General features: G+C 42.5%; 1 protein-coding gene across 1 annotated transcript; it reads right to left on the bottom strand.

Moving 5' to 3' along the window:
• Positions 1–263: 263 nt before the first annotated feature.
• LOC140900223 (arylacetamide deacetylase-like 4) lies at positions 264–10,665 on the bottom strand. The gene is made up of 4 exons (XM_073317099.1): positions 10,489–10,665; positions 8,009–8,225; positions 5,784–5,847; positions 264–1,038 (listed from the first exon to the last, which is right to left on the bottom strand). Exons 1-4 carry the CDS (start codon positions 10,663–10,665, stop codon positions 264–266), a joined length of 1,233 nt encoding a protein of 410 aa, XP_073173200.1.
• Between the last annotated feature and the right edge of the window lie 671 nt (positions 10,666–11,336).

The following is an 11,336-nucleotide window of genomic DNA, read 5'->3' on the forward strand; positions in this document are numbered from 1 at the left end:
CTGTTTATTTTTCCCCTTCCCTCCCAACTAAAACACGAGAGCAGAATCAAAACCACAAACCCTGTGAGCTGTAGCTCACGAAAGCTCATGCTCAAATAAATTGGTTAGTCTCTAAGGTGCCACAAGTACTCCTTTTCTTTTTGCGAATACAGACTAACACGGCTGTTACTCTGAATCCTGTCATAGTAATCTTTGATCCAGACTTCAGGAAACTTGGTATCAATATAGACTTTAAAATATATACAAACATTTTTAAACAATTTTCATAAGCTTTTTAGAAAGTTTACAATGTCATCCATTGCTTTTTTACCAGAGCGAAATGATAGAATCCCAAAATCAAATAGGCTTATCACTCCATGGAAGCCATCTTTAACGTGGTACCAAGTCACAGGGACACCACTGTCTTCTAACCGTTTCTTGTAGAGCAGTCCATCATCCCGAAGCACATCGTATTCACACGTTAAAATATAAGACAGGGGGAGCTGGCTGACAATGGACTCTTCAGCCAGAAGAGGTGAAAAAGTTGTCTCAAAAGCCACTTTAGCCGCCTCATAGACTTCATCTGAGTATGAAGTGGGCAAATGTGGTTTGTAGCCTCTGGCCTTAAACTCCTCAGGGATATTGTCTGGATTTACCCATCTCCCACACTTCTGTTTCACGTCCAGAGGAACATGAGTCCCCTCCATGACATTTTCCAATACTGAGAAGTCCTTCTCCAGATACTTCAGACAACAGCCGATAACGTGCTCTCGGTACAGGAGGGGCACTGCACAGTTTTGCTGATATGAAGGCAAATAAAAATCAATTGCCTGAAGGCCTGGATAAATCAAAATCTGAGCAAGTGGCTTTGGAAAATTCGGTCTGCTCACTAATGCTTGGCAAACAACAGCAGCAAGAGTGCCTCCAACGCTGTCCCCACTAATAATAACACAGGCAGAATCCACCCCATAGTCTTCTGCCGTCCTCATAAAGTGTACGCTGGCAGTGAGACAGTCCCTAAATTGAGATGGATACTTGTGCTCAGGAGCCAAACGATACCTACAACATTGGAGACATTGATTACTGGAGAGGAAGCAGGGCTGGGCATTGGGAGGGATAGTTCTATTCTTAGGCCTGTCACTCACCATGGACCAAGCTTCTTCATCTAACTGTGCCTCTGTTTCCCTCACGCGCTTTGATTGCTCTGTCTGTTCAGAGTGCAGGTTGAAATTTTTCAGACACAACTTTTCTTTTTGCCTAAAAATGCAGATTAAGTTTGTCCGAAACATTTTGCAAATTTGTATTGAATTCGGCAAATCGTTTCAGGGGGCGAAAATAATCAAAAATTTTTTGTTTCGATGTTTTTTTAAAAAAAAGTTCTGATTTTTCAATTCAAAATTATTTTTGTTTGAATTTTAAGTGAATTTTATTTTTTAAAAGGTGGGCTTTTTTTAAATAAAAAACCCCAAAACATTTGGTTTTGGGTCAAATGAAACATTTTGTTCAAACCAAAATGACATTTTCGAGTGGGGGGGTTGTGATTCACCAGAAAACAAACCAATTTTTTAAATCATTTAGTTCACCTACTGAACTGAAAAATCGGTTACTCACACAGCTCATCTATTTAGATTGGAGGCTCTAAAAAGCAGGGACTGCTCCTCATTGTGGAATCGAATGCATCTACCATAATGGAGTGCAGATCTCAGCTAGGTCCTCGAGGCACAGCTGTAATAACATAAGTCATAATAATTGAAAATTTTCTTTCAAAATTCTTCATTCTTGGTGATGGGATTTTCTTACAGAAAGAGGATCCTTTTTAGCTTCCCCTAATATTCTGTTTAGGTTTTTTAAAATTTTTTACTTGCTACCCATCAACAAGGAAAGACAACAATTGGGAGAGGAGGTTCAAACCAACTAATTTCTATTTACAGTCAATTGTTTTTCTTCTGCTCTTCCATCCCTCTACCATTCCTCTCCCAGGGTCCATGTGCTGGAAAAATTTTAATATCCTGAACTGGAAGGAGTTGGGGATACCCTTCATAGTGAGTTTAATTTTGAGTGGAGCTTCGTTCTTCACTCTAAGCTGTATGGATGTGCTCTTCAAAATGGCTATTGGCGTCTAAGAAGTACCCTTGCTTTGTCATTCTTTTGCATTTTTCTTCATTGAGCTGTACACGGTTACTATTAAGTGTGCTATTTAGTAATAATAATAATTACTACTATTATGCCAAAAAATAAATAAGGCCTCTGTGGGCAGGAAGCATTTTCTTTATATAAAGTTGCAATCTTATTGCAACTGTTCAAATTTCAATAGACAGTCTTCCCGCAGGAATGGGCTCCACTTAATAGCAGAAAACAATCAGAACTAAAACATGATCAGCTCTCTTTATGAGAGACAGACTGCTTCAGAGAAAGGACCAATCAAACAAGGATCCAACATTAACCGTGAATATAGTAAATATTTTAAAAATACATGGGGCCAAGATTTTAAAGGGGCCTTGATCTGCCTCTTGATAACCACAGCCTCCTAATTAATGTTTAAGTTACGAGTGGCATGAAAGAAAGTCACCACTGTGGGAGTGAAGGAGACAGGAAGTATTTCTAAAAGGTGGAGCACAGCAAGTAGGAGGCGACAAGTAGAGATGTTCCCTGACATTAATCTGGGGTGCTGAAAATGCCAAGTATCTGCCTCCCAATGTGAGAAACTTCAGAGAGGGACATATGAGGAGAAAGCGGTAGACACTTCTCTTAACTCTGCTGCAATAGACTGGACAAGGAGAGTTTTTTGACAGAAAAGGCAAATAAAGAACAAATAGTTCACTAATAATAAAATAGGGGGAGTCGTTCCTAAACAGGAAGCAATTATGTTAGCAGTTATGATACAAGAGAAAGAGGCATTTCAGAGGGGCGTGCACCTTTTGTGTATTGTAAATAGGAAAATGATGCATGCTCTCTCTTAATTTAATGGTATACGTAATACAAGAACATATCCCAAACAAAGTAACCCTGAGGAAGAGGCTCCTATTGCAAGATCTGCTTTCCACAGGCTTGAAGCACATGCTCTCCCAAAAAGGGTAGAGGACATTAGACATGTGTTCAAATGCCCTCTTGTTCGTTCTACGGCATAACCTTGTGTGACCTTCTCAATAACATTTGCATACCACAGGTAAACTATTTCTTGGGTCTGCAAAAAACATAGTAAATATTGGATTAAATGCAAAGGAAAAAATTCTGTTTTCATGGCAGGAACCAGGGTTGGGGGTAGCGGGATGACTAGTTTGTATCACAGGGCAGGCCCGGCATCATCGCAGCATGGAGGAAAATGGGGTACAGTGCAGAATGTGAATGCTGGACAAACAGTTCTCCAATAAAGGCATATTCCTGAAAGTCCAACATGCAAGTTCTAAACTCTCTGTCACAGTTCCAGGTAACTGCACTTGTATCCCCCTTCCATGGTCCACTCCAGAACTGCCCAGTCAGGTCTCTAGTTGTCATCTGTCCCTGGGCAAGGACCTGTGTCCTACTCCCTTCTGACCAGGGGTTCTAAGGGTCCACAGCCCCCTGACATACACTGTGATCTTCCCAGCAAGCCAGTCTACCTGATGGCCAGCCCCGGGTGGCTTTTTCTCCAGCATCTATGACCAGTGTATCAATATTCTGAATATACCAGCAATTACGAGTTACCACACAGCTCTTTCTCAGCAGAGAACATTTATTCTTAAGGTAAAAGCATCACAAAGAAAACCTATAATAAACCATAAACAGATTTAGACACTAAATGTACCCAAAATCATCCATTGGTTTTACCGGGCCGTGGTAGGCCAATAAGGCCTGGGACCCTACTAAGACCAAAGATCCTGTCTGTTTGCTGAATCAAGAGGAAGACCCTGTATTAGTTCAAGCTCAGCTTTTTATACCAAAAGCTGTTTCTTTGTCTCTTGGTCTCTGGAAAATCCAGTTTCAACCAGAACTTTCAAACCAACCCAGAGGGTGGTGGTACCTCTTTGGAGTTGTTTACCATCTCAGCGAGTTGCCTCAATCACCCCTGTGACAGACTGACAATTTCCTGCAATATCCTGAATATACTTTATTGAATTAGGTTGGACCTTTGTGAATTAGGTTTATCATCTTTGGGGTCCATTGAATTAAAAATGCAATTGAGTGTGTGATATTGTGGAATTGTAGGTAGTGTGACGGGGCAAGGCCAGACGGCTATAGTAAAGTAGTGAGGAACAGGTATGTTAGCCTCAGGCTAAACAAATCCCTGGTACCATGGTAACCAAATGGCAGTTGCTCCAGGTTAATCAAGACACCTGTGACCAATTAAGATCCTTCTAGAAGGCAGTGGCTATAGCTAGGTTGATTGGGACACCTGAAGCCAATCAAGGACTGGCTGGAACTAGTTAAAAGCCTCCCAGTCACTCAGTGAGGGTGTGGGTGTCAGGAGCTGAAGGAGGAAGCTACACTGTTGGAAGAACTAAGTAGTACACACCATATCAGGCACAAGGAAGGAGGCCCTGAGGCAATGGTGAAGTGAAGCCTGAGGACGTGGGGGGCTGTTGTGGGGAAGTAGCCCAGGGATTTGTACGCATCTTGTTTCTAAAAGAGCAGTTACCATAGCTGATACTATTAGGGTCCCTGGGCTGGAGCCCGGAGCAGAGGGCTGACCCAGGCTCCCCCCCTTTGCCCTCTGATTAATCACTGAGACTGGGAGACAACAGAGACTGTGCAAGGGAGGATAGCTTCTCCTCACCTCCCTTGCTGGCTTATGATGAAAATGGCTCAGTCGGCTGTGACCCTTGCCTCTAGAGAGAGAAGGCCTACGTAGAGGGTCACAGCGAGCCTCTGAGGCTAGCAAAATCCGCCAAGAAACGCGGGACCCACGGAGACAAGGACAGAGCTTTGTCATAGTATGTAACTTCTCTAGGAGACTGACTAATGCAATCCCTGAAAGATATTAAGAACTTCAAAGGGCTTTTTGGAGCAATGCAGGTGAAGTGGGTTTCCTAGAAAGTACCTGGGGGAATTCAAATGATCCACTTCAAAACCACTCTTTTGAAGTTCGCCCTGGTGAGGAAAACCCATTGTTTACTAATTACCTGCTCCTAGAAACTCCAGATCAAAGATCCTGACTTGTAAAAAGGGTGGAATAAAATGTGAGGAGTGTGCTAGTTGTGAGCTGATGCTGTTATGAAGTTGTGACCAAACAAGAGACCCCCCTTTGTGGGGTTTTGAAGGACTGCTCCTGCTGGAGCCTATGTTAGAACTGGGTGGATGTCTAGTAAGCTTGTTAGTATGTAAGTAGGTTTTTATTGTTTTTAGTATGTTTTTTCTGTAGTGTATTTACCAATAAAATAGACTAGCATAAAAAGAGCTGTGTGATATCTATAACGATGGGCAGTCACACTGTGAATCGTCTCGGAAGAGAAAGCAAGCAGGTGTGCTTGGGCAGCCAGTCTGTGCTGGAAATACCACAGTGAAGGCAGGCAGCTGGGAAGCCTGGAAATACCCCAGTCAGGAGGGAGGGAGAGGCAGGTCTCCACTCCCAAATGGCAATGGCTGCAGACCTGGAAGCCTGAGAATGGGTGCTTTCGCTGGACCATTAAGGGGAAATCTGGGTGCAGTTGATCTGATGTATGAAAACCCCCAATGCTCTAGTTCCTGGAAGAGCTATGGTAACCCTCCCACAGGAAGCAGAACACGATAATACATAAACATTGAATACAACGGTCCCCAAAGATACTGCACAGGGTTGTCGTACCCACTCCTTGTACATAATCTCCATTTGCACTGGGTTAACTCACCCAACAGACACCACCACTGATTCGCTTTCTCTGGCAAAATAGCGGCACACTCTGTCATAGGAATCTGAAAACAAATGTTTCCAATGGCACTGAATTAGTGTCGTACATTAAGATGAGTCCCAGCGGAACATTTTGTTTCTTAATCCAGACCTGGATCCAAAGTTTTCCATCCTAAATAGCGTGGGGTGAATCCGTAGTTTTGGTTTGGGCCTATTTCTAGTCTTCTTGGGTTTATTTGTTTTTGCCAGTCAAATAGTTGTATTTGTTAGCTCATGAACTGCATTTTCACTTGTTTGCGGCACTGTTAAAGTGCAACGCTTTTCACCTTTCCCTTCACGTGCATATTTCTAAGAAGCTCAGGCATGGATTTTTCAGACCACCACTGCAACCAAATAACACATACTACCTACTACTGATTTAACGGTAGGCACGGGTAGGTTCTCTATACGCTGGGGAAGATTTCAAAAAGTTTTCTACTGTTCAGCTCCACCAGCATTGGGAGCCCTAATCCAGAGGGGCCATCAACATTTTTGACACCATATCACATAACACTGCTCTGAGGCAGTCCGATCAGTACTGTTGTATATTCTGTAACACAGCTAATGTGCTTGTGTTAAATCTGCCTTGTACTTGTCTCACCTTTTTATTGTTCCCTGAAGGCAGTGGGGTTGAAAGGGAGAAACTGAGAGCAGAAGTTGGTCTCTTGATCCTTTCTATGGCAATAAATGGATAGTGATGGCTAAATTGTCTTGAAAAGGACCCTAAATTTGCACCCACGATATTAAACCTGCAACTGAAAGTGTGCCCAAAATTGGAGACTGGCTTGAAGACCCTTCAAAAATCTGTTTGAGTGGGGCAAAATTTCCAGACATGTAGTTTATTTGCCAAAAAATGCAGTTTTGTTCGACCTGAAACTATTTAAACTAATATGACAGAAATTCACCAGATAGTTTTGGCCAAAATTCTTTTCGGGGGAGAGCTAGGTTTACAACATGAGGAACAGCCGTGCTGCTGCCCATTTTATAACCTTTAGCTTAGTGGTTAGGGCATTCATCTGGATGTGGGAGATGAAGGTTTGAATCACTGCTCTGGAGCAGCAATTTGAAACTAGGTCTTTACCGTCTCAGCTGACTGCCCTAACCACTAGGCTATGAGCTGTTCTAGGGTGGGGCACTCTGTCTCTCCTGTTGCAGCTGTTCCAGTTTATACAGATAATTATTCATTGGCACAAGGACTTTACCTTGGCTGTTCCCCCTGCTACATCCCCCTTAGCCCCAGGCTATCGAGTCATTCTCACTCTTGCTCTCTGGCCCAGTGACTATTCAAGTATTTTATACAAAGTGGAACAGCTATACCAAGAGAGATAGAAATAGACCAGCCCCAGAATAGCCTATAGCCTGGGGGTTGAGGCACTTATTTAAGAGAAGAGAGATGTGACTTCAAATCCCTGTTCTAAGGTAGAGATCTGAGCCTGGGTCCGCCACATCTCAGGTGAGCATCCTACCCACTGGGCTGAAAATTATAAAATGGATGTCAACAAAGTCCACCAACAACATTTTCCACTCTGTTTGACCCAAACCGATGGCTTTAATTTATTTATTTAATTTATTTGCAGAGCTGCCTGTGAACTGAAAAAATCAGTTATTCATCCAGCTCTACCCTGGAGTATTTTCAGTTTTCTAGAAAACAAGAGGCTAGTTTCCTTGTGGCAAAGATAGCATTGTTAGCCCTCAATGCAATCTGTGACAATCCACTTCCTAGAGAATGTTTCTTCCAATCTTAGTGGAAAAGCTTTGGGTGGCCTATGACAGGCAATCTTTTCTATCTAGTGTAAACTCTCCACTCACCCCCAAAAAACAAAACCCTCCATGTGACATTTTAACATCACATGGACACCCAAAATACAGGCACCAATTAACATTACAGACCTCAATCCTCCCCTCAGAGTTCAAAGGCGTTGCACAAATTTAAATAAAAACAGGGCGTTAGCCATCAGGCTTCAGAAGGTTGGATTTGAAAGCTGTTTTTACCAACAGCAACCAGTGTACATTCATTTAGATGCTAATATGGAAGCCACAACTTCATTTGGATACAATAAGACCTGATCCAAAACTTCTCCTGAAATGGGAAACAGACCTGAAACCTTTTTTGAGGTTCTAAACAGTTCAGATGAGTTATTTGTTTTAAATACCATTCGTGGTTTTTTCCCCCCTTTAATGACTTACTAATGCTTCCAAACATCCAGCCTCCTCCATGCAAGTAGATGATGCCTCTCCTTCGGCAAACAGAAGGCGCTCTAGGCTGGTAAACCCTCACTGGCACCTCCTCAAACTGCAGGTCCTTTATGAAGAGTTTGGGGTCCTCCTGCAGGCTTTTTCCATCTTGTGTGTAGCGGATGAAGTTGATCTCAGAGCAGAAACCCAGACGCTCAAAAATCTTACCCTGTTTGGAACAAGGAAGGCCAGAAATTAGTTAAGATGGCCCAGAGCTGGCCACTGTGCAGATAGGAGGAGGCAGCGCTGGTGCCCTCCTTATAGCTTTTAGTCCAGTGGTTAGGGCACCTACCTGTATTCAGTTCCTCCCTCCATTTAATGTGGAGAAGGGATTTGAATTTGCATTCCCTACAGTGCACAAAAGTACCCTAGCTACTGGGCTATGGGGCATTCTGGTGTGGGTCTTTCTGTCTCCCTTGATAACGCTGCTGAACTGTGTATAAATAATTAAATATTCATTGGAACAGGGACTTGAATTTGGGTCTCCCATACCACAGATGAATGAGTGGCTAACCACCTCTACAGAGTCAGCCTCTCTCTTTCCCTCACCCAGTGGCTATTCACTGTCATTCATAGCCATACTCCACAGACATTCATAATGTGTGAGACCCAAGTTCAAATTTCTTCTCCACATCAGACAGCAGGAGGAATTGAATGCTGGTGAGCATCCCAACCACAGGGCTACACGGAGGACACCGTCACCTGCTGCTGGTTGTATGAATGGCAGCTAAAGCCAGGGGGAATTAGCCAGAACTATTTGGTGAATTTGTGTCAAATCTGGGAATACTTTTGGTTTACCCATACCTGCCTCTTTTTTTTTTTTTGGTGAATATACTATTCGTGTGGAAATTTTCCCCCAGCTCTGACAGTAAAAGTTGCCATGTTGATAGGCCTGGAGATGGAATCCTCTGTTTTTCCTCAGAATAAATGCCGCATTGAAAGTGGCTGTGCCAGTTACCCCTACATCTCCCAGTCTTTATGCCTCAAACAAGAGGGTGCTTTAGCCCTCATGGCCTAATAAGCCCTTTACCAAGAATGCTAACAAAGTTCCAGTCCATGCCAATAGTGGTCATTGGTCCACTAGAAAGTGAACTAAGATTACCAACTCCTTCAACATAGATAACCAAATAGCCTTCAGATTATTGTGAGTTGTGGTTGCCATGACAGGTTAATTTGAACAGTTGACCTAGGTAAAAGGCTCTGTATTCCATCACCAATCCCCATAAGCTATCTAATCCCCATTGTTAAAAAGTTGTACTGTAAAACTACCTGTCAGACAGATAACTTTGGTAATGCAGTTGTGCCTCAGATACAGGAAATTGATTATCATTTCTGTAACCAAGAAATAAAATAATCATCTCCTCATTACACAAGCACTAGAATTGTGTGATGTGCTCAACTTGGATCTCAAAAGTTGTCAAAATTAGTCTTTGTCCATTCACAGCCATTTGCCAACTTTTAAAAGTCATTGGACTTTTAGACAACAAGAAAATTAATAGCTGTAAGTGAGCCGGGGGGCAAAAAGTTGATACCTTTCCACCTTATGGAACAATCAAAACACACCAACTTATCTGCAAACATTTGAGACTGCTATTAGCTTGTGAATTTCACTCCCATACATAGTTCTGAACATATGCAAATCTGCATGAACATGCAAGGGCACATCACACCTAAACCTGGCACTGTGGGCTCACAACAATCCAACTAAGCTATGGAAAAGGCAACATCTTTTTGAACACGAAGGCATGCTAGCCCATACAAACCAGTTTTTAAAAAAAGTTAAACCATTTTAGTTTTGCAAGCAGTTTTTATTGAGTTATGTTGCACGGAAATATTTCACACAGTGAGATTTATCTATTTGGTGGAAAGCAGGGTGTTGCTTCTAAATGGTATGCATTGCATGAATCTCCTTGCAGATATCAGAATTTGTGAACACTCTACCCTAAGTATTTCCACAAGGATGGAGCAGCAAGGAAAGGAAACCTCTGTGTCAGGCCAGCTGCTGTTCTACAGATGTCTGTTGCAGCCTTGAGGACAGTAGCTGCTGTTGCCCTAAGATACCTCTTCACTGAAGGGCAGGGGTAGTAGAGGATGTACATAACAGCAGATTTCCAGGCCCCTCAGTACTAGACTTGATCTCAGCTGGTCCCTGGACAGTGGAATTCAGAGTTGAATTCTCTGCCACACTGACTTATGCATCAAATTCTGCTGGCAAGAGCATATCCAGGAGAAGGATGGAATTTGCTCCATAACTCAAAGTCAGCTTTTCTTCTTATCTTAAATACTTGTCCCATCTCTCCTAGGTTCTGGCTCAGAAGAGCGCACCACATTTAAACATTTACTTTTAAAACGTTCCCCCTGCTTCCCCTCCAACCCTCCCATGTCAATCAAAAACCAAAATGTAAACACAGTTTCAAGCCAGGAAAACTCACCAGAAAACATACAATAACCATCAGGCAATGAAGGATGCGAAGCTTTCCAGGTTGCTCGACTCCAGGAGGGATTTCTGAATTGGAGAGATCATAATAAATTGCCCATGCTGCCACCAGAGTAAAAGAAACAATCAATATTTCTGCTGCAATTGTGAACAAGAAGTAAACAAGCTCCATGTCTCTTGACTGGGGGTGATGTAGCCAGAGAACTGACTTTGACTTGATGTTCCTTCCAGTTTCTGAAGTGTCTTGGATATATAACTAGGTTATTTACATCCACTAAAGAGTGTGGGGTGTACTCCCAAGCTGAAACAACACTGGAGAATGTTTTGTAGCACCCAATATTTCATCACAGCACTGTTGACACTGTAAATGATTTCATAACAATTTGGGCAAGTGTTGCAGATAAATACTAGTTAGAAGATCACATTGATCATTGTGCAAAGATAAGATGGTATGTGTCTGCACTGTAACTGGCTGGATTCACACGTTTAATGTAGGCTTTCTCTTGCACAGCAGTATAAAATTCTGCTAGCAGCTATTCTGGCAAGTGTGCCCATCCTGACATCCCACACAAGTGATGTGAAGATTTATTCATGGAGAGATAGAGCCAGCCAAAGTACAGCAGCTAACCCTAAACTGTACATGTACAAAGTTAACAATGTTACAGGTAGTCAGCAGGACAGTTCTGTATCTACAGTGTGTTCATTCCGAGGAACATGGGACTTATGCGTTTAATTTTTGATGCTGCTGGTAATTTTAAACCTTCTAAAATTAGGCATCTCACTATTTCCAGAGGGCCAAGGGAGGGGGAGGAAGTGACAATGTCTTGAATCTTTTAGAAATTT

The sequence above is a fragment of the Lepidochelys kempii genome, chromosome 18, assembly GCF_965140285.1.
Source record: "Lepidochelys kempii isolate rLepKem1 chromosome 18, rLepKem1.hap1, whole genome shotgun sequence".
NCBI classification, from domain to species: domain Eukaryota; kingdom Metazoa; phylum Chordata; order Testudines; family Cheloniidae; genus Lepidochelys; species Lepidochelys kempii.